The sequence below is a fragment of the Oncorhynchus mykiss genome, chromosome 29 (genome assembly GCF_057628025.1).
Source record: "Oncorhynchus mykiss isolate SJ-2025 chromosome 29, ASM5762802v1, whole genome shotgun sequence".
NCBI classification, from domain to species: Eukaryota; Metazoa; Chordata; class Actinopteri; order Salmoniformes; family Salmonidae; genus Oncorhynchus; species Oncorhynchus mykiss.
In genome coordinates, this window is record NC_143050.1 from 9,070,001 (window position 1) to 9,094,301 (window position 24,301).

The window sequence follows — 24,301 nt, forward strand, 5'->3', positions numbered from 1 at the left end:
GCAGTTAGATTAACAAGAATTTAACATTTCTGTCAATATCAGAGATGTCTATGTCCTGGGAAATGTTCTTGTTACTTACAACCTCATGCTAATCACATTAGCCTACGTTAGTTCAACCGTCCCGTGAAAGGGACACCGATCCCAAATAAGTTTTTAAGGACTGGAGAGTTTTTCAGGATAAAAAATAAACGGAATGGAGCTAAGCACAGGGAAAACCCTAGAGGGAAATCTGATCAGTCTGCTTTCCACCAGACATTCATTCACCTTTCAGCAGAACAATAACCTAAAACAAATCTACACTGGAGTTGCTTATCAAGAAGACAGAAAACAGTGAAGTGGTTGAGTTACAGTCTTCAATTAGCCTTTTACGGCTGCTGTCCCTGTACAGGGATCAACATCAGCGGAAATTTCAGAGTGACAACTAATAGTACTCGATACAACTCAAACTTTCATTAAAACACACATGCAGGGTACTCAATTAAAGCTACACTTGTTGTGAATCTCCTGTTAGTAACACTGTCATGTTTGTCGTCATTTTCAAGGGAGTTTTTTCTTGGTAAATCCAACTAACTGGATTCCGTTTCTTCCGGTCTCCTTCAGGTCGCCATTGATTTGAAAACGAGGAGCTATTGAATACACATCGCCCCGTGATCATTTTGATAGATTATAAACGTTTACTAATACCTAAAGTTGGATTACAAAAGTATTTCGAAGTGTTTTGTGAAAGTTTATCGTCGACTTTTTTAATTTAAAAAAATGACGCAGCGTTTCAAAACAATGTTTTTTTCTGAATGACACAGCTTCCATAGAAAGCTATTTTGGGTATATATGGACCGATTTAAATGAAAAAAAGACCCAATAGTGATGTTTATGGGGCATATAGGAGTGCCAAGAAAGAAGCTCGTCAAAGGTAATGAATGTTTTATATTTTATTTCTGCGTTTTGTGTAGCGCCGGCTAAGCTATATCTTTGTTTACATCGCATTCAGGCATTTTGGGGTGTTGCATGCTATCAGATAATAGCTTCTCATGCTTTCGCCGAAAAGCATTTTAAAAATCTGACTTGTTGGCTAGGTTCACAACGAGTGTAGCTTTAATTCAATACCCTGCATGTGAATTTTGATAAAGGTTTGAGTTTTAACGAGTACATTTAGCATTTAGCGTAGCGCATTTGCATTTCCAGGTGTCTACTTGAGACATCTGCGTCTCAAGTAGGAGCAAGAAGTTAACAAAAAAGACTCACGCCTGTAATCACTGTCAAAGGTGATTCTACAAAGTATTGACTCAGGGGTGTGAACACTTATGTAAATTTGATATTTCTGTATTATACAATTTAAAAAAAAATTTAAACAATAAAAAATTTAAATTGTCATTATGGGGTATTGTGGATGGGTGAGATTTAAAAAAGTATTTAATGCATTTTGAATTCAGGCTGTAACACAACAAAATGTGGAATAAGTCATGGTGTATGAATACTTTCTAAATGTGGTGTAAAGTGATGTCATCTACAAAATGGCTTCCAACACTCTACTCAGCAAACTGGATGCAGTTTATCACAGTGCCATCCGTTTTGTTACTAAAGCACCTTATACCACGCACAACCGCGACCTGTATGTTCTAGTCGGCTGGCCCTCGCTACATATTTGTCGCCAGTCCCACTGGCTCCAGGTCATCTACAAGTCCATGCTAGGTAAAGCTCCGCCATATCTCAGTTCACTGGTCACGATGGCAACACCCACCCGTAGCAGGTGTATCTCACTGATCATCCATAAAGCCAACACCAGTTGTCTGGAACGAATTGCAAAAATAGCTGAAGTTGGAGACTGCTATCTGAGCAGCTAACCGATCGATGCAGCTGTACATAGTCCATCGGTAAATAGCCCACCCAATTTACCTACCTCATCCCCATACTGTTTTTATTTATTTACTTTTCTGCTCTTTTGCACACCAGTATCTCTACCTGCACATGACCATCTGATAATTTATCACTCCAGTATTAATCTGCAAAAGTGTAATTATTTGCCTACCTCCTCATGCCTTTTGCACACAATGTATATAGACTATTTTTTTCTACTGTGTTATTGACTTGTTTATTGTTTACTCCATGTGTAACTCTGTTGTCTGTTCACACTGCTATGCTTTATCTTGGCCAGGTCACAGTTGTAAATGAGAACTTGTTCTCAACTAGCCTACCTGGTTAAATAAAGGTGAAATAAAAAAAAATAGGAGTAGTCTGTGAATGGTGTGTGTGGAGTGTGTGTGGGGGTGTGTGGTGTGTGTGATGTGTGGAGTGTGTGATATGTGTGTGTGTGGTGTGTGTCTGTGTAGTGTGTGCCTAATCACATCTCTTTGTGTGTGTGGGGTGTGTGTGTGGGGGCTGTATGTGTGTGTATGTGCTGTGGGGTGTGTGTGTGTGGTGTGTAGGGTGTGTGTGTGTGGTGTGTAGGGTGTGTGTGTGTGGTGTGTAGGGTGTGTGTGTGTGGTGTGTAGGGTGTGTGTGTGTGGTGTGTAGGGTGTGTGTGTGTGGTGTGTAGGGTGTGTGTGTGTGGTGTGTAGGGTGTGTGTGTGGGGGCTGTATGTGTGTGTATGTGCTGTGGGGTGTGTGTGTGTGGTGTGTAGGGTGTGTGTGTGTGGTGTGTAGGGTGTGTGTGTGTGTGGTGTGTAGGGTGTGTGTGTGTGGTGTGTAGGGTGTGTGTGTGTGGTGTGTAGGGTGTGTGTGTGTGGTGTGTAGGGTGTGTGTGTGTGGTGTGTAGGGGGTGTGTGTGTGGTGTGTAGGGTGTGTGTGTGTGGTGTGTAGGGTGTGTGTGTGTGGTGTGTAGGGTGTGTGTGTGTGGTGTGTAGGGTGTGTGTGTGTGGTGTGTAGGGTGTGTGTGTGTGGTGTGTAGGGTGTGTGTGTGTGGTGTGTAGGGTGTGTGTGTGTGGTGTGTAGGGTGTGTGTGTGTGTGGTGTGTAGGGTGTGTGTGTGTGGTGTGTAGGGTGTGTGTGTGTGCGCACACTTGCAAGTGTAGAGCTCTGCCTAATCACATCTCTCTGATTGGGTCTAAGTGGCAAGGAGATCCGGGCCCGTATCCACAAATTGTCTCAGAGAAGACAATTTGTCGTTTTACTCCTCCTCATACGTGCTGAGAACAGAGACGTTTTACTCCTCCTCATACGTGCTGAGAACAGAGATGTTTTACTCCTCCTCATACGTGCTGAGAACAGAGATGTTTTACTCCTCCTCATACGTGCTGAGAACAGAGACGTTTTACTCCTCCTCATACGTGCTGAGAACAGAGACGTTTTACTCCTCCTCATACGTGCTGAGAACAGAGATGTTTTACTCCTCCTCATACGTGCTGAGAACAGAGACGTTTTACTCCTCCTCATACGTGCTGAGAACAGAGACGTTTTACTCCTCCTCATACGTGCTGAGAACAGAGACGTTTTACTCCTCCTCATACGTGCTGAGAACAGAGACGTTTTACTCCTCCTCATACGTGCTGAGAACAGAGATGTTTTACTCCTCCTCATACGTGCTGAGAACAGAGATGTTTTACTCCTCCTCATACGTGCTGAGAACAGAGATGTTTTACTCCTCCTCATACGTGCTGAGAACAGAGACGTTTTACTCCTCCTCATACGTGCTGAAAACAGAGACGTTTTACTCCTCCTCATACGTGCTCAGAACAGAGATCAAATCAAATGTATTTATAAAGCCCTTCGTACATCAGCTGATATCTCAAAATGCTGTACAGAAACCCAGCCTAAAACCCCAAACAGCAAGCAATGCAGGTGTAGAAGCACGGTGGCTAGGAAAAACTCCCTAGAAAGGCCAAAACCTAGGAAGAAACCTAGCGAGGAACCAGGCTATGAGGGGTGGCCAGTCCTCTTCTGGCTGTGCCAGGTGGAGATTATAACAGAACATGGCCAAGATGTTCAAATGTTCATAAATGACCAGCATGGTCGAATAATAATAAGGCAGAACAGTTGAAACTGGAGCAGCAGCACGGCCAGGTGGACTAGGGACAGCAAGGAGTCATCATGTATCTCTCTAGTCACCCCCAAAACCAATTCTTTCTTTGGCCGCCTCTCTTTCCAGTTCTCTGCTGCCAATGACTGGAACGAACTACAAAAATATCTGAAACTGGAAACACTTATCTCCCTCACTAGCTTTAAGCACCAACTGTCAGAGCAGCTCACAGATTACTGCACCTGTACATAGCCCACCTATAATTTAGCCCTATCAACTACTTCCTTCCCAACTGTATTTAATTTATTTATTTTGCATGGTCCTAGGGCTCAGGTTACTCCTCTTCAGACGTGCAGAGAACAGAGACGTTTTACTCCTCCTCATACGTGCTGAGAACAGAGACGTTTTACTCCTCCTCATACGTGCTGAAAACAGAGATGTTTTACTCCTCCTCATACGTGCTGAAAACAGAGATGTTTTACTCCTCCTCATATGTGCTGAAAACAGAGATGTTTTACTCCTCCTCATATGTGCTGAGAACAGAGACGTTTTACTCCTCCTCTTATGGGTAAAAATAGAAGCTACACATGAAGCCTCTTTAGTCATAAGAGTCACGCCTAGTCGACAGATATTTCGGACCAGCAGGAAAATAATCCTGCAGCAACAGGAAATGTGAATTATTATTTGGATTATAATTCATGGATTTTTTTTTTAGGGCAAATAAAATCTGAAATTTCAAAGTGGAAATTACAAACTTTAGAAGCTTTTAAAAAAAAGTAAAATTCACTCAAAATTTACAGCAACAAAAGAGTGATCAAATTAAGATCCTACATCTGTATTCATGCCAACATATTATGGAAAAATTAAGAGTAGGCAAAAATGATATCAAGCCTTTTAACAATGCAACATTTGATATACAGTTACGTTCACCGTGGTTGACTGAAGCGCACAATTGGGTTCACAGCTGGCGATGCCTCATCAAAGTTATTCCCCATCATTTGCAGTAATATCAATGAGCATCATCACTATCTCTCCTTTGTGGTTTCTCAAACTGAGATAAACCTTTATGAGCTGATTTCACTTGTCTTGGCAGTGCCTTAACATCATCCTAAAACCTATGCAGAGCAGGGAGTTTTTTAGTCTTGTGCATACAGTGCCTGTGGTCCTCATTATCAGCTGTCCCTGCCCAACACCACAAATGGCACCCTGTTCCCTACACAGCGCATTATTTTTTTTACCAGGACCCATAGAGCTCTGGTCAAAAGTAGTGCACTATGTAGGGAATAGGGTGCACTATGTACGGAATAGTGTGCACTATGTAGGGAATAGGGTGCACTATGTAGGGAATAGTGTGCACTATGTAAGGAATAGGGTGCACTATGTAGGGAATAGGGCACTGGACTATAGTAGTGCACTATGTAGAGAATAGGGCTCTGGTCTAAAGTAGCGCACTATATAGGGAACAGGCTGCCATTTGGGAGGCAGGCTAAAAGGCTGAATGCATTATAAAGTGATGGATTACCCAAATTGCACAGTCACTGTACAACTCTGGTAAGTGTTCAGCTGCTGCGGCTGCGGTGAAAGTAATGGGACACAAACTCATTTCTAAACACATTTCCACATTAGGGTTTTATGCAAATAACACGTGTTCTGTAATTGTAACGCTTTCCCCACTTATTCATTCAACCATTCAGTCCTCTCACATGTAGACATCGTTCCCCAGGTGGTCCCTTGTAGCTCACTTGGGTAGAGCGTAGCGCTTCCAACGCCAGGGTTGTGGGTTTGATTCCTACAGGGGACCAGTATGAAAAAATGTATGCACTCACAACTCTAGATCACTGTGTCTGCTCAATGACTGAAATGATGTACATGTGACTGTATTTCTTGCCAATTTACCTGGTGCACTAAGCCTTGAGTAATGACATGAACACTAGCTCCTGGTGTTAGGTAATGCCTAGTGAACCAGTCTTTAGCTCAGTGGGATAATAGTGTTGCAGGTGTACATATCACCACGGTTCAAACTCAGTTCGACACTTCAAACAAGATATGACAGGATTACAACTGGTCAACTATGATACATGAACTAAATACATTTTCATGCAAATGCATAATATTGACAATAATCAATTCAAACTTCATATTGTTTATAATTCATAGTCTCTGCAGGTGGAGAAGACATTGTCAGACAGTATGGTATTATATAGTAAGGTATTAATTGTTTTACCAGATAAGTTGACTGAGAACACATTCTCATTTACAGCAACAACCTGGGGAATAGTTACAGGGGAGAGGAGGGGGATGAATGAGCCAATTGTAAGCTGAGGGTGATTAGGTGACCATGATAGTATGAGGGACCAGTTTCCCAGTCCCTGCCAGTTTCCCAGTCCCTGCCGATGAAAAACATCCATGCTTCACTGTGGGGATGGTGTTCTCGGGGTGATGGGTTTGCACCAGACATAGCATTTTCTTTGATGGCCAAAAAGCAACATTTTTGTCTCATCTAACCACAGTACCTTCTTTCATATGTTTGGGGCATCTCCCACATGCCTTTTGGCGAACCCCAAATGTTTTTTTTTTATGGCCAATCTTCCGTAAAGCCCAGCTCTGTGGGGTGTATGTCTTAAAGTGATCCTATGGACAGATACTCCAATCTCCGCTGTGGAGCTTTGCAGCAACTTCAGGGTTATCTTTGGTCTCTGATTAATGCCCTCCTTGCCTGGTCGGTGAGTTTTGGTATGCGGCCCTCTCTTGGCAGATTTGTTGTGTTGCCATATTCTTTCCATTTTTTTATTATGGATTTAATTAATGGTTCAAAGTTTCAGATATTTTTTTATAACCCAACCCTGATCTGTATTTCTCCACAACTTTGTCCCTGACCTGTTCTGAAAGGCCCCAGAGTCTGCAACACCACTAAGCAAGGGGCACCACCAAGTATATATACTGAGATCATGTGACAGATCATGTGACATTTAGATTGCACATAGGTGGACTTTGTCTTATTTAGATAAGATCTTACACCAGATCTTTTTTAGGGGCTTCATAGCAAAGGGGGTGAATACATGCACGCACCAATTTTCCGTTATTATTTTTTTCACTTCACCAATTTTGACTATTTTGTGTATGTCCATTACATGAAATCCAAATAAAAATCTATTTAAATTACAGGTTGTAATGCAACAAAATAGGAAAAATGCTAAGTGGGGTGAATACTTATGCATGTAACGGTTTTCCTTCTCTTCTGAGGAGGAGTAGGAAGGATCGGACCAATATGCAGCGTGGTACGTGTCCATGTTAATATTTATTTTAACTGAACACAAAACAAAATAACAAGAGAACGAGTGAAAACGAAACAGTTCTGTCTGGTGCAGACACAGAGACAGAAAACAACTCCCCACAACCCATAGTGGGAAAACAGGCTGCCTAAGTATGGTTCTCAATCAGAGACAACGATTGACAGCTGCCTCTGATTGGGAACCATACCAGGCCAAAAGCAGAAATACAAAACCTAGAATGCCCACCCCAACTCACGCCCTGACCAAACTAAAATAGAGATATAAAAAAGGAACTAAGGTCAGGACGTGACAGTACCGGCATATGAACACCACTGGGGGCACAGGTAGAGCGGGCAGCTTGGCACCGGGGGCTCCCAGTTGGAGTCGCTATCACTGTAAAAAAAACATTAAAAAAATAGTTGTATTGTATGAGCCTTTTATTATCACATAAAATAAACAGATATGTATTGTATAGAGCAGAGGGAACAGTCACTAAGGTGAAGTGCTGTTCCATTCAACTCCGGCCATTGTTGTATATATATATATATATATATATATATACACACACACACACACACACACACACACACACAAACCAACACACACACACACAAACAAACCACACATAAATATATTTTTATATTTCATAAAACGGCATTAGCACTTACCCGTCCAGAAGTACGTCCTGTCCTTGCAGGAACAGCTCCTCAGTTCGTTTGAATCATAACACTCCAAGATTCCTCAAACAAAAAATCTGTCTCACTTTCACTTTTTCACTTTCACTTTAGAGTTTGACTTCGCTTTACATGATCTCTTCGATATCTTCAATGAAATCGTTGAAACTACAACTTTCCGAAATACAGCTGGGCGTAAAAAGCCTTACAGCAACTCCTCTGATCGTCAAGGCGAGAATGGAGTTCCCTGCGCGTGCGATTACAAACAAGGAATTGTGGTCCAACCCAAAACCATTACATACTGGCGTTTACCTCAGCTCATTGGCTATCTACCCAGCTAGATTTCAAGAAGATCAGTGGTCATTGGACAGAAATATAGTCAATCAATGAAGCTTCACTAAAATTATTGGTGCGTAAGGTAGTCATTTATCGTTGTCTTCAAATCAGCTCACTTCGGTCAATACTCCCCGCAAAAAAAAACAATGAGGTTTGGCTGTGTTGCAAACATCCAGAGCACTGAAACCAACCATGACTAGATAAACGATTGTTTACAGGGGGGAATCACGTCGAATGCTCCGTAAAAAATTGATAGAGATGGAATTCACGGCACGAACGGTTTACAAAATGTTTCGATTTAGGCTATAAAAATGGAAACGGCACTTCATTTGATCGCTGGGACTCTCAGGAAGAGAAATCAGAGCAAGATATCAGAATGTAAGTCATAATTTTACCTTCAGATGTGAATGTGTAAAAACTGTCATGGCGGAAAATGTTTATGTTGTTGATTGCTCTTCTCTGGTATTTGTACTCTGTAATAGCTATTTTAAATTGGAAAACGTAGTTTGATTACCAAGATTCTAATCTTTTGAAGGATGTATGACACTTGCATTTTCAAGAATGTTTAATGTTACGAAGTTGTCACTTTGAAATTTCCCCTGATGTTGGTCCCTGTACGGGGATCGCAGCCATAACAGGTTATTAATATTTATTTAAACTGAACACAAAACAAAATAACAAGAGAACGAGTGAAAACGAAACAGTTCTGTCTGGTGCAGACACAGAGACAGAAAACAACTCCCCACAACCCATAGTGGGAAAACAGGCTGCCTAAGTATGGTTCTCAATCAGAGACAACAATTGACAGCTGCCTCTGATTGGGAACCATACCAGGCCAAAACCAGAAATACAAAACCTAGAACAAAACATAGAATGCCCACCCCAACTCACGCCCTGACCAAACTAAAATAGAGATATAAAAAAGGAACTAAGGTCAGGACGTGACATTGCAAGGCACTGTATAGTATGGTATGGTATAGTATGGTTTAGTATAGTATGGTATGGTTTGTTATGGTTTAGTATGGCATAGTACAGTATAGTATAGTACAGTATGGTATGGTTTGGTATGGTTTGTTATGTTTTAGTATGGCGTGGTATGGTTTAGTATAATATAGTATAGTATGGTATGGTTTACTATAATGTGGTATGGTTAGGTAGCCTAGCGGTTAGAGCGTTAGGCCAGTAACCAAAAGTTTGCTGGATCAAATCCCAGAGCTGACCAGGTAAAAATCTGTTGTCCTCCGTAAAGCAGTTAAACCACTGTTCCCTGGGTGCGGTGGATGTTGATTTAAGCCAGCCCCCCCTGCACTTCTCTGATCCAGAAGACCTCACCTCTCTGATGCAGAAGACACATTTCAGTTGAAGACATTCAGTTGTATAACTGACAAGGTATCCGCGTTTAGTATATTTTATTACGGTATAGTACTCACAGTCTCTGCAGGTGTGTGTATTTGGAGAAGACGTTGTCCGACAGCCTCTTTATCTCGTTACTCTTCAGAGACCTGCAACAGGAACACTGCACCGTTACTATGGTTACACGGGGTACACACACACACACACACATGCACGCACGGATGCGTGCACGCACACACAGACACACACATCCATAATGCTACTTGAAAATCCAATCCATCAGCCTTGATGAGATCCTCTATTCTGTGAGATGAATGTGATATATTATATAATTAGAGCTGAGCTGGAACAGCAGATGAGCTCTTGTTTTTTTTCTCAAAATGATTGACATGCCTAAAGATTCTTATAAATATAAATATAGTAGTCAAAAGTTTAGTATTTGGTTCCATATTCCTAGCACGCAATTACCTTAAGCTTGTCACTCTACAAACTGGTTGGATGCATTTGCTGTTTGTTTTGGTTGTGTTTCAGATTTTCTTTGTGCCCGATAGAAATTAATGGTAAATTATGTATTGTGTCATTTTGGATAAATTGTATTGTAAATAGGAACAGAATATGTTTCTAAACACTTCAAAATGAATGTGGATGCTACCATGATTACAGATAATTCAGATTGAATCGTGAATAATGAGTGAGAAAGTTGCAAAGGGTCAAAAATCATTCCCCCAAGACATACTAACCTCTCACTATTACAAATAGTAGGGGAGTATGTCTTGGGGGTATGATCTTTGACCGTTTTCAACATTTTCTCACTCGTCATTATTCACGATTCATTCAGGATTATCCGTAATCATGGTAGCATCCACAGCAGTTGTTTCGGCTGAAAGTCATTTAGCTGTGGCGCTGCACCACGGCAAAATCATTGCCGACACACCGAAAAAATATCAAACATGCAAAACTTTTGCTGCCAAGGCGCACTTTGAAGACGCTAGTACAGTTCACATTTGGATGGACGTACTGCCAAATTCTCTACGCCTACGTTGGAGGCACCTTATGGTAGATAAATCAATATTCAATTCTCTGGCAACAGCTCTGGTGGACATTCCTGCAGTCAGCATGCCAATTGCAAGCCCCCTCAAAACTTGAGACATCTGTGGCATTGTGTTGTGAGACAAAACTGCACATTTTAGAGTGGCCTTTTATTGTCTTCAGCCTTTTGTGTTTATGGAACATTTCTGGGATATTTTATTTCAGTTCGTGAAACGTGGGACCAACACTTTACATGTTGTGTTTATATTTTCGTACAGTATAGTTAAAAGTTCATTTGTGACCTGGCTAATGATTAGCCCAATAGGATAAATGCAGATAGGCAACCCCAGGCTTCAGCCTATTTATTTATAGACACAATGCTGCATCAGTTGGGCTACAGGTGATAACGCTTATTGCAACAGTAATAGCATACCTGATAATATGGACCATGCATAGGCTATGAAATAATTGTAATTAATAATTTTACCAATATATTATTGGGCTAATTTCTGGAGGTGGAAATTATATTTTAGAAGGTGTCAGCATAATGTTATTTTGGAGTAGAATGTCCTTAAAAGTCACCAGAACTGAGCTTTTCAGTCATTCTACATAAAAGTTTCCCAGACCCCCAAAACAAAGGGGAGGGAGCTGAGAAATTGTATTAGTTTAATTAGATGTAGTCACCTACTTAGGGACCTTACGTGGCTCTGGTACCAGTTCTGACCATCATACACCTGTATTTGGGGAGTTTCTCCCATTCTTCTTTGCAGATCGTCTCAAGCTCTGTCAGGTTGGATGGAGAGTGTCTCTGCACAGCTATTTTCAGGTCTCTCCAGAGATGTTGGATCAGGTTCTAGTCTGGCTGGGCCACTCAAGGACATTCGGAGACTTGTCCCGAAGCCACTCCTGCGTTGTCCTGTCTGTGTGCTTATGGTCGTTGTTCTGTTGGAAGGTGAATCTTCGCCCCAGTCTGAGATCCTGAGCGCTCTGGAGCAGGTTTTCATCAAGGATCTCTCTGTACTTTGCTCCACTCATCTTTCCCTCGATCCTGACTAGTCACCCAGTCCCTGCCACTGAAAAACATCCCCACAGCATATTGCTGCCAACACCATGCTTCATCATAGGGATGGTGCCAGGTTTCCTGCAGACGTCAGGCTTGGCAATCAGGCTAAAGAGTTCAACCTTGGTTTCATCAGACCAGAGAATCTTGTTTCTCAAGGTCTGAGAGTCCTTTAGGTGCCTTTTGGCAAACTCCAAGCGGGCTGTCATGTGCCTTTTACTGATTAGTGGCTTCTGTCTGGCCACTCTACCATAAAGGCCTGATTGATGGAAAGCTGCAAAGATGGTTATCCTTCTGGAAGGTATCTCCCACCTCCACAGAGGACCTCTGGAGTTCTGTCAGAGTGACCATCGGGTTCTTGGTCACCTCCTTGAACAAGGCCCTTCTCCCCCGATTGCTCAGTTTGGCCAGGTGGCCAGCTCTAGGAAGAGTCTTGGTGATTCCAAACTTCTTCCATTTAAGAATGATGGAGACCATTGTGTTCTTGGGGACCTTCAATGCTGCAGACATTTTTTGGTACCCTTCCCCAGATCTGTGCCTCTACAAAATCATGTCTCGGAGCTCTACGGACAATTCCTTCGACCTCATGGCTTGGTTTTTGCATGCACTGTCAACTATGGGACCTTATAGAGACAAATGTTTTACCTTTCCACATCATGTCCAATCAATTGAATTTACCACAGGTGGGCTGCAATCTGTAAGGATCGATGCTGGTAGACGGGAAGCAAGTACAAGTAGTGAACATTTAATTAGGAACAGACATGGAACAGGACAGGACAGCATCTGGACATGAACACATAACATTAATGCAGATACAGGGAACAAACGGGGGAATAGACATTTGTAGACGTGGCAATCAACAAAGGGAAGGAGTCCAGGTGAGTCCAATGAGTGCTGCTGCACGTAATGATGGTGACAGGTGTGCGTAATGAGATGCAACCTGGCGCCCTCGAGCGCCAGAGAGGGAGAGCGGGAGCAGGCGTGACAGTACCCTCTAGGGGCGCCACCCGGCGTCCCACCTGGGCAAGCCTGACGCGCTAAGTCGTGGAAACCCAACGAGCTAGCTGAGGCACCCCCGCTTCCATCAGTGAAGGCATTCAGACCTGACGTCACCAACCAAAATACAAAAAACAAAAACCTCCCTGATGCTTCGTATAGTGGTGTGAGCATTCTGTAAGAATTGACGTTGGTAGACGGGAAGTACAGGGAGTGAAAGTTTAATTAGCAACAGACATGGAACAGGATAGCATCTGAACATGAACACATAATATTAATGCAGGGAACAAACAGTTATAGACGGGCCAATCAACAAAGGGGAGGAGTCCAGGTGAGTCCAATGAGCTCTGCTGCGCGTAATGATGGTGACAGGCGTGCAGCCTAGCTGCCCTCGAGCGCCAGAGAGGGAGAGCGGAAGCAGGTGTTACACCAATTAAGTTGTAGAAACATCTCAAGGATGATTAATGGAAACAGGATCCCACCTGAGCTCAATTTTTAGTCTCATAGCAAAGCGTCTGAATACTTACGTAAATAAGGTATTATTTCTTTTTTTTTTTTTTTATATATATATAATTTGCACTGTATTTTCATGTGTGTATTTGTTTTATGTTACGTTACACACACACACACACGGAGTGACGGTCTGGGAATGTCTGAGACTTTAGTGTCTGTCACCACTTGTAATTTCACAGGAAATAAACTACTGCTGTTACACCATCAGCTCATCTGAAGAGGGGAATCTAGTCAAGTGAATTCTCTGAATTTACCTGACTGATTCACTGCCTCTGTGTGTGTGTGTGTGTGTGTGTGTGTGTGTGTGTGTGTGTGTGTGTGTGTGTGTGTGTGTGTGTGTGTGTGTGTGTGTGTGCTTGTGTTGTCAGCACCAAACCAACCACATTTCTACTCTGGGACTGTAATGAAACCTCGCTAACACAGACCCACATATAAGCACAAGCACACGGCACATGACACACACACACACACACACACACACACACAGACAGACAGACACACACGGAGAGAGGTACTTACAGCCAGGTGACATTGATGGAGACTTGAGGAACGTCATGTAGGTTGACTTCCACACACTCCAGCTCTGTCTTGATACAGTCACAACGCTGTGGGTACTGCTGCAAGACTACACAACAACACACAAGTAATACACAACTACACACAGATACAATAATACTGCAGATCTACACCAACACACACACACACACAAACACAAACACACCCACACACTTACAGCAGTCTTCTGGTAACGGTAGGACCTGTGGTTCGACCTTCCTGATGGTTCGATCAAAGATGTCCGCCCATCCACTGTTGTCTCCTACAGACACAAAAACATCACTTATGTATAGTACTATTACACCATATAACACCTAGCTAGCACATTAACACTGAAAGGCGAGGATTTTGTGTTTCTTCCTGTGCTCTCCTAATGGATTCACAATCTCAAATTCTTCAGAATATAAAATATTCTATAAAATAGAATATATAAAATAATCTGGAGTGCATTATCATATTTAGAAAATATTGGATGCTTTTTAAATGTTTCTACATCTTGCAAATCTGATAGGACGCCCTCCACAAATCTATGGCTTTAAATGCTCATGTTTTAGTCTTCATGGTTGAAAGGTGGTCTGTTTATCAGTACAATTGCATCTGAATTTTTTTTCAATTGGTTCAACAAATGGAAAATAGGCCTCATAATATTTGTCCTTTTGTCTCTGAGTGGACAGTGCTGATAATCCATGCAGAACAAAACTTTGTTTTATTGTCCCATATACAATATTTGAGCTGCGGTTGAATTGTCCAGTCTGTGTGATTCACAAATCATTTCAACTCAATTGTCATACTTGAGTAAAAGTAAAGATACCTTACAAGAAAACGACTCAAGTAAAAGTGAAAGTCACCCAGTAAAATACTACTTGAGTAAAAGTCTAAAAGTATTTAGTTTAAATGTACTTAAGTATCAATAGTAAAAGTATAAATAATGTAATATTCCTTACATTAAGCAAACCAGGCGGCAGGCAGGTAGGTAACCTAATTGTTATAGTGTTGAGCCAGTAACCGAAAGGTTGCTGGATCAAATCCCCTAGCCGGCAAGGTTACATTCTGTTGTTCTGTCCCTGAGCAAGGCAGTTAATCCACTGTTCTTCCTCTTTGATTCGGAGGGGCTGGGTTAAATGTGGAAGATGCATTCAATTGTACAAGAGACTAGGTGTCCCTCAGATGACATGTTTTTTTAAATTTACCGATAGCCAGGTGCACAGTTCAACACTCAGACATAATTTACATTTGTGTTTAGTGAGTCTGCCAGATCAGAGGCAGTAGGGATGACCCGGGGATGTTCTCTTGATAAGTGCGTGAATTAGACAATTTTCCTGTCCTGCTAAGCATTCTAAACGTAACGAGTACTTTTGGGTGTCAAGGAAAATGTATCAAGTAAAAAGTACATAATTTTCTTTAGGAATGTAGTGGAGTAAAAGTAAAAGTTGTGAAAAATATCAATAGTAAATTAAAGTACAAATTTCCACAAAAAACGACTTAATAAGTAGTAAGTTCAAGTATTTTTACTTAAGTGCTTTACACCACTGCTGAAATGAGGGTTATTAGAGGCGGCAATAATAGAGCTATCCTTTGAATTTGTGCTTGAAGCAAGCATGTCCTCTTGTAGTTTCAATGTGACTGGTTCTTGTAACATCTTACTACACACATGTCTACCGTTGTGCTCAGTGACATCAGCTCAATGAGTGACAGTATGCCAAATCATTATTTTAGTGTTTTGATGCTGTTTTATACATGCACTGATACCCTCCAAAACGTTTTTTTTTTTTTTTTTTCACAACACTTATTTAGATTGAATTAACCATTTTGGGTGTTTCAGAGTACTTATATTCTCTTAAAAAAACTTTCTGTGTATTAGAACACATTGGGTTTCCATTCAAACACCCTCCAAACACCAGATCTCAGCTTAGGTGCATTACTTGTCCTGGTTTCACAACACAATCATGGTGTTCTGAGCCTTTATATTTTTACAGTCCAGCTGTAATCGCTGCCAAAGGTGCTTCTACAAAGTATTGACTCAGGGGTGAGAATACTTATGTAAATTAGATACTTCTGTACTTCTTTTTCAATTCATTTTCACAACAACAACAAAAGCAAATCATAAATATTTCATTATGGGGTATTATGATGTCATTATGGGGTATTGTGATGTCATTATGGGGTATTGTGATGTCATTATGGGGTATTGTGATGTCATTATGGGGTATTATGATGTCATTATGGGGTATTGTGATGTCATTATGGGGTATTGTGATGTCATTATGGGGTATTGTGATGTCATTATGGGGTATTGTGATGTCATTATGGGGTATTGTGATGTCATTATGGGGTATTGTGATGTCATTATGGGGTATTGTGATGTCATTATGGGGTATTGTGATGTCATTATGGGGTATTGTGATGTCATTATGGGGTATTGTGATGTCATTATGGGGTATTGTGATGTCATTATGGGGTATTGTGATGTCATTATGGGGTATTGTTTGTAGATGGGTGAGAAAAGAAATACATTTAATCCATGTTGAATTCAGGCTGTAACACAGCAACATTTGGAATAAGTCAAGGGATATGAATACTTTCTGAAAGCAATGTAACATGTGACAGAGGCAATGCATTTCTGGATCTGGGGTGATTTCTGGGTCTCAGGAAGGCAGTTGTCATACAATACTCTCTCACCACAGTTGTCCTCGTCGGCTCCATTGGGACAGTCTCTATGTCCATTACACTGTAGAGCCTGGTGTAGACACACTGTCACATTACCACAGGGAAACTGGCCCAGAGGACAACTGCTCTCTACTGACACCCTGCTGGACACCATTGCTGCAGCTGGAGGGAGGAGATAGGAAGACGAGGGGAAGGAGGGGGAGAGAGAGGAGATAGAGAGTGACATTTTTAGCACATTTAAAGAAATGAATAGACAAAAACAAAGAAAGAAAGAGAGCTACTTTCACTCCAACAAACTACTGCTGACGCACTAACCACTAACTCCTTATTACAGCCTACTGTATGCATAGTCCCTTTGTCCATTCCCATTCAACAGCAGTGCTATAAATTACCTATTACAAAAAACAGCTGAAGGTGTAATCAAATAATAATCATAATAATGAAAACCTCTAGTGGCTTTGTACTCTCAGCTCCCAACCTCCCCGCTCTCAACCGGGCTCTGGCTTCATGACAGCCTTGTTAAGACCAAGGCTTAATTTGTAAATCGGGAGGTGCCAGAACAAAAATTGAGCCGGAGAAGTGGGGAGCTCTGTGGTACCGGAGAAGTGGGGGGGTTCTGAGGTACCGGAGAAGTGGGGGGGCTCTGTGGTACCGGAGAAGTGGGGGGGGCTCTGTGGTACCGGAGAAGTGGGGGGTTCTGAGGTACCGGAGAAGTGGAGGCTATGTGGTACCGGAGAAGTGGGGGGGCTCTGTGGTACCGGAGAAGTGGGGGGCTCTGAGGTACAAGAGAAGTGGGGGGCTTTGAGGTACCGGAGAAGTGGGGGGTTCTGAGGTACCGGAGAAGTGGGGGGCTCTGGGGTACAAGAGAAGTGGGGTGCTCTCGGGTACAAGATAATTGGGGGGCTCTGAGGTACCGGAGAAGTGGGGGGTTCTGAGGTACCGGAGAAGTGGGGGGCTCTGGGGTACAAGAGAAGTGGGGGGCTCTGAGGTACCGGAGAAGTGGGGGGTTCTGAGGTACCGGAGAAGTGGGGGGTTCTGAGGTACCGGAGAAGTGGGGGGCTCTGGGGTACAAGAGAAGTGGGTGGCTCTGGGGTACAAGAGAAGTGGGGGGCTCTGAGGTACCGGAGAAGTGGGGGGTTCTGAGGTACCGGAGAAGTGGGGGGCTTTGGGGTACAAGAGAAGTGGGGGGCTCTGGGGTAAAAGAGAAGTGGGGGGCTCTGAGGTACCGGAACGCATGAAAATAAATCAACTTTATAATAAAGGGAAACTGGCCCAGAGGAAACTGGCCCAGAGGAAACTGGCCCAGAGGAAACTGGACCAGAGGAAACTGGCCCAGAGGAAACTGGCCCAGAGGAAACTGGCCCAGAGGAAACTGGCCCAGAGGAAACTGGCGTTGAGGACCAAGCTTTATCATAGTTTTGCGCACTGGCATAGAGCAGTAGAGTAGAGGCACTTGCAGAAGTTTCACAAATGGGGGAACATTTTCTGTTGTCATGGGTTTGGAAAAAAAGTGTCTTATATAAACGTATTTCATGCAATTCTACATAAATGTAGATGATTGGAGATTTTAGAAGAATATTTTTTAATACCTCAAAAATGATCGAAGTGACAGGCTAGGGCTACTTTGACACGGACAAACGGAGAATCTGAGATCAATAAACACGACCTTGTCTTGAATCCATCAATAGTCCAGGCCTAGGTGTGTGGAGACACACATATTGTACAATATGAGGAGGAAGTTATAGTCCTAAAAAAAAGATGTTCAGTTTCACTGATTGCCCCATTGATGCTCAGTTCTCTCACCTGCAATGGCTCGATACGCTCGTGCCAAACTAGTATATATTTTAGTTATATTTTGAAAGTTGATTACTTGGTATCCAGATTAGTATTGTCTTTTCAGCAGGATCCATTTTTTTTTACAACCTTTATTTTCCCGCGATTGATTTTGAAATATCGAGAAACTATCGATCGATCGTCTGTGGCTACATTATAGTCATACTCCTGCCGTAGCATTCTGAATGATTTCATTTATTTCTGAACAGACAGCGAATCCCATTCCAGTTCTGTGAAAGGTACAGGCACGCTTCTCTCTCTCACCACAGCAATGGCCACGCGTTGGTCTATATAGGCTACAATGTTGCCCAAACCACGAACCCAGGCCAGCATAACATGTATTCATTCATAGAATATCAGGCACTTTTCACATTACGTATTTTAAGGGGCAGTCAGGAGAATTACACAGGAGTCTACTTGAATTAACTCTGATTGCTTTTATTCAAATTTTTACATTGCAAAAAAGTGAAAATAATTATTCATGCCATGAGAGTTACAGAATCCTGGTAAATGGGTTCCTGAACATAACCGTCCAAAACTGAGGGGAGTCCTGTTCTGGCAGGATTGGTTAAGATGAGGAGATTTTGGCTGTATGACACACACACAGACACACACACACACACACACACACACACACCTCTCCCTCCTCATAACCCCCGTCAACAGAACAGTGTGATCCTGCCACTCTACTGACTAAAGAGGGAGGGTGGGAGGGAAGGGAGGGAATGATGGGTGCAATTGAGATAATCTGTGTGGGTGATTATAGCGTATTATGATGGTTTAGCGAAATCATTTCCTCATGTTAGTACTCTGGACAATTTTAATTGCAATAGGCACAAAGAGGCTTTCTTAAGGTCAAACGTCTTTCTCATCTAGGGCGTCATAGCTTTATTATTCTGATAAAGGTATTCAACTGCACGCTCATCCCAGCCAGGTCGCTCTAGATCCACCTCGAAATCCCACATCTGTCCAGGTACCCAGGATGTCAGGACATCCTTTCAAAACCGGACACTAGGAGCAACCGTTAGCGCTATTACGATCAAGTAAGCATAGGTTTTGCTAGGGCGTTGTGGATGGGGGAGGTGGATGGACGTAAATCGTAAACTCCGGCTCCGGGTGTTGCTTGTTCAATTTCGATGATAGCAAATAAATAAAACAAAAAAACGAGTACCTATCACAAACCTTGACCCTTAATTTAACCATTTGGAATCAATGCCTAAACGTAATGTTTTAACCCTAACCAAAAACGTAACTGTTAAAATGTAACCATTCGGAATGAATGCCTAATCCACCCGCAAGACAACAGTGACAGCAACAGAGCAACCCAGGGTGTCCAAAACACCTCGAAATTTGACCTTTGGAGCAACTTCGAAATTTGACGGTTGGAGAGACGTGGACAAACATAGGAATCTGAATCATAAGCTCTTGTTGCTCAGCCTGTGATCACGTCCTTTAGAAATGTCTCTCTCTCTCTCACGCTCTCTCTTTCTCTCGCTCTCTCTCTCTCTCTCTCAAATGTAAAAGTTTTTTTTTACATTGGATAAAAGTACAGACTCAGAGCTACATATACAGTGCCTTGCGAAAGTATTCTGCCCCCTTGAACTTTGCAACCTTTTGCCACATTTCAGGCTTCAAACATAAAGATATAAAACTGTATTTTTTTGTGAAGAATCAACAACAAGTGGGACACAATCATGAAGTGGAACGACATTTATTGGATATTTCAAACTTTTTGAACAAATCAAAAACTGAAAAATTGGGCGTGCAAAATTATTCAGCCCCTTTACTTTCAGCGCAGCAAACTCTCTCCAGAAGTTCAGTGAGGATCTCTGAATGATCCAATGTTGACCTAAATGACTAATGATGATAAATACAATCCACCTGTGTGTAATCAAGTCTCCGTATAAATGCACCTGCACTGTGATAGTCTCAGAGGTCCGTTAAAATCGCAGAGAGCATCATGAAGAACAAGGAACACACCAGGCAGGTCCGATATACTGTTGTGAAGAAGTTTAAAGCCGGATTTGGATACAATAAGATTTCCCAAGCTTTAAACATCCCAAGGAGCACTGTGCAAGCGATAATATTGAAATGGAAGGAGTATCAGACCACTGCAAATCTACCAAGACCTGGCCATCCCTCTAAACTTTCAGCTCATGCAAGGAGAAGACTGATCAGAGATGCAGCCAAGAGGCCCATGATCACTCTGGATGAACTGCAGAGATCTACAGCTGAGGTGGGAGACTCTGTCCATAGGACAACAATCAGTCAAGATTGACACTCAGACACTCAAGATGGCTGTACTTCTTCATTACACAAAGGAAAAACCTCAACCAATTTCTAAAGACTGTTGACATGCAGTGGAAGCGGTAGGAACTGCAAGAAGGTCCCTTAGAAATCTGGATTCCCAATGAAAACACATTGAAAAGAGAGTGACCTCAAAAAAAAATCTGAATGGTTTGTCCTCTGGGTTTCGCCTGCTAAATAAGTTCTGTTATACTCACAGACATGATTTAAACAGTTTTAGAAACTACAGAGTGTTTTCTTTCCAAATCTACTAATACTATGCATATCTTATATTCTGGGGATGAGTAGCAGGCAGTTGAATTTGGGCATGCATTTCATCCGGACGTGAAAATACTGCCCCCTGTCACCAAGAAGTTAAATAACATTCCAACCAGCTACAACAGCCTGGTTCAGACCAATTGATGAAAGCCTCTGAATAAGTAATGTGTGATCCACAGTGAAACCGTGGCACCCCCAAAAAATGCCATAAAAAAGTCAGACTACGGATTGCAACTGAACGCGTGGACAAAGAGTATTGGAGTAATGTCCTCTGGTCTGATCAAACAAAAATAGAACTGTTATGCCATGATGACCATCGTTATGTTTGGAGGAAAAAGGGGGAGGCTTGCAAGTCGAAGAACACCATCCCAACCGTGAAGCACAGTGGTGGCAGCATCATGTTGTGGGGGTGCTTTGCTGCAGGAGGGACTGGTGAACTTCACAAAGTCGATTGCATCACAGGGAATTGAAAATGATGTGGATATATTGATGCAGCATCTAAATACATCAGTCAGGAAGTTAAAGCTTTGGTTGCAAATGGGTCTTCCAAATGGACAATGACCCCAAGCATACTTCCAAAGGCTTAAGGACAACAAAGGCAAGGTATTGGACTGGCCATCACAATGCCCTGGCCTCAATCCCATTGAAAATGTATGGGCAGAAATGAAAAAGTGTGTGCGAGCAAGGAGGCCTACAAACCTGACTCAGTTACACCAGCTTTGTCAGGGGAATGGGCCAAAATTCACCCAACTTATTGTGGGAAGCTTGTGGAAGGCCTCCCGAAACGTTTCACCCAAGTTAACTTGTTGAGTGTAGGGGGCAGTATTTTGATGTTTGGATGAAAAACGTACCCAAATGAAACTGCCTATTTCTCAGGCCCAGAATCTAGAATATGCATATAATTGTCAGATTAGGATAGAAAACACTCGAAAGTTTCCAAAACTGTCAAAATATAAATATTGTCAAAATATAGTCTGTGAGTATAACAGAACTGATATTGCGGGCGAAAACCTGAGGAAAATCCAACCAGGAAGTGCTGTTTTTCCTGAAAGCTCTGTTCCATTGCATGCCTTCCCTCCATTTAAAGGGATATCAACCAGATTCCTTTCCCTGTGGCTTCCACATGGTGTGAACAGTCTTTAGACATAGTCTCAGGCTTTTATTCTGAAAAATGAGCGAGAAAGATCACATTGCATCATTGGGATGGCTGGGTGCCAGCAGCGTTTTGCATGCGCCAACAGAGTGGAGCAGACATTTTCTCTATCTCTCCTACTGCAGAAGCTACAGTCCGGTTGAAATGTTATTGATTATATATTGTAAAAACAACCTAAGGATTGATTATAAAAACATTTCACATGTTTCTACAAACTTTACGGATACTATTTGGAATTTACGTCTGCCCCATCGTGACCGCTCGAGCCTGTGAACTTCTGAACATAACGAGCGAACCGGGATGGGCGCTAATGGGATGGGTGCGTCAAGAAGTTAAACCATTTAAAGGCAATGCTACCAAATACTAATTGAGTGTATGTAAACTTCTGACCCACTGGGAATGTGATGAAAGAAATAAAAGCTGAAATAAATCATTCTCTCTACTATTATTCTGACATTTCACATTCCTAAAATAAAGTGGTGATCCTAACTGACCTAAAACAGGGATTTTTTACTAGGATTAAATGTCAGGAATTGTGAAAAACTGAGTTTAAATGTATTTGGCTAACATGTATGTAAACTTCCGACTTCAACTGTATATACATCACAGAAGACTGAACTGTAACAATAACGTTTGACAAAGAAACACCGGATTTTAGACATGGGTGGGAAAACATTCTACCCATGAGGCCACTAGAGGACGATTTGGTCAGTTGACTGCAGGAAAAAGGTACGTACAACCCTCTCCTTCTCTCCTCATCTATCCATCCCTTTTACTTCTCTTCTTCTCTCCTCATCTCTCCATACCTTTTATATCTCTCCTCTCTCCATTTGGACATCCCTTTTATCTCTCTCCTTCTTTCCTCTTTTCTCCGTCTCTCCTTCTTTCCTAATGTCGCCATCTTTTAACCTATCTCCTTCTCTTCATCTCTTTAACCTCTCTCCTTCTCTGCTCATCTCTCCATCCCATTAACCTCTCTCCATCTCTTCATCTCTTTAATCTCTCTCCTTCTCTGCTCATCTCTCCATCCCATTAACCTCTCTCCATCTCTTTAACCTCTCTCCTTCTCTCCTCATCTCTCCATCAGTTTAACATCTCTCCTTATCTTTCCATCCCATTAACCTCTCTCCTTCTCTCCATCCCATTAACCTCTCTCCTTCTCTCCATCCCATTAACCTCTCTCCTTCTCTCCATCTCTACATCCCTTTAACCTCTATCTTTCTCTCCTCATCTTTCCATCTCTCCATCCCATTAACCTCTCTCCTTCTCTCCATCTCTCCATCCCATTAACCTCTCTCCTTCTCTCCATCTCCCCATCCCATTAACCTCTCTCCTTCTCTCCATCTCTACATCCCATTAACCTCTCCTTCTCTCCATCTCTCCATCCCATTAACCTCTCTCCTTCTCTCCTTCTCTCCATCCCTTTAACCTCTCTCTTTCTCTCCTCATCTTTCCATCTCTCCATCCCATTAACCTCTCTCCTTCTCTCCATCTCTCCATCCCATTAACCTCTCTCCATCTCTCCATCCCATTAACCTCTCTCCTTCTCTCCATCTCTCCATCCCATTAACCTCTCTCCTCTCCATCTCTCCATCCCATTAACCTCTCTCCTTCTCTCCATCTCTCCATCCCATTAACCTCTCTCCTTCTCTCCATCTCTCCATCCCATTAACCTCTCTCTTTCTCTCCTCATCTTTCCATCTCTCCATCCCATTAACCTCTCTCCTCATCTTTTCATCTCTTTAATCTCTCTCCTTCTCTGCTCATCTCTCCATCCCATTAACCTCTCTCCATCTCTTCATCTCTTTAATCTCTCTCCTTCTCTGCTCATCTCTCCATCCCATTAACCTCTCTCCATCTCTTTAACCTCTCTCCTTCTCTCCTCATCTCTCCATCAGTTTAACATCTCTCCTTATCTTTCCATCCCATTAACCTCTCTCCTTCTCTCCATCCCATTAACCTCTCTCCTTCTCTCCATCCCATTAACCTCTCTCCTTCTCTCCATCTCTACATCCCTTTAACCTCTATCTTTCTCTCCTCATCTTTCCATCTCTCCATCCCATTAACCTCTCTCCTTCTCTCCATCTCTCCATCCCATTAACCTCTCTCCTTCTCTCCATCTCTCCATCCCATTAACCTCTCTCCTTCTCTCCATCTCTCCATCCCATTAACCTCTCTCCTTCTCTCCATCTCTACATCCCATTAACCTCTCCTTCTCTCCATCTCTCCATCCCATTAACCTCTCTCCTTCTCTCCTTCTCTCCATCCCTTTAACCTCTCTCTTTCTCTCCTCATCTTTCCATCTCTCCATCCCATTAACCTCTCTCCTTCTCTCCATCTCTCC

General features: G+C 42.4%; 1 protein-coding gene across 3 annotated transcripts in view; it reads right to left on the reverse strand.

Annotated features, from left to right (window-relative positions):
• LOC110510244 (relaxin receptor 2) overlaps positions 1-24,301 on the reverse strand; it is a 185,448-nt gene that overhangs the window by 129,972 nt on the left and 31,175 nt on the right. For all 3 annotated transcript variants that reach the window (XM_090226478.1, XM_036967526.2, XM_036967527.2), the window contains exons 2-5: positions 16,419-16,568; positions 13,918-14,001; positions 13,704-13,809; positions 9,664-9,735 (exon numbers count right to left, since the gene is read on the reverse strand). In XM_090226478.1, the coding sequence (XP_090082604.1) occupies positions 9,664-9,735; positions 13,704-13,809; positions 13,918-14,001; positions 16,419-16,568 (412 nt within the window). The remainder of the gene's footprint in view (positions 1-9,663; positions 9,736-13,703; positions 13,810-13,917; positions 14,002-16,418; positions 16,569-24,301) is intronic.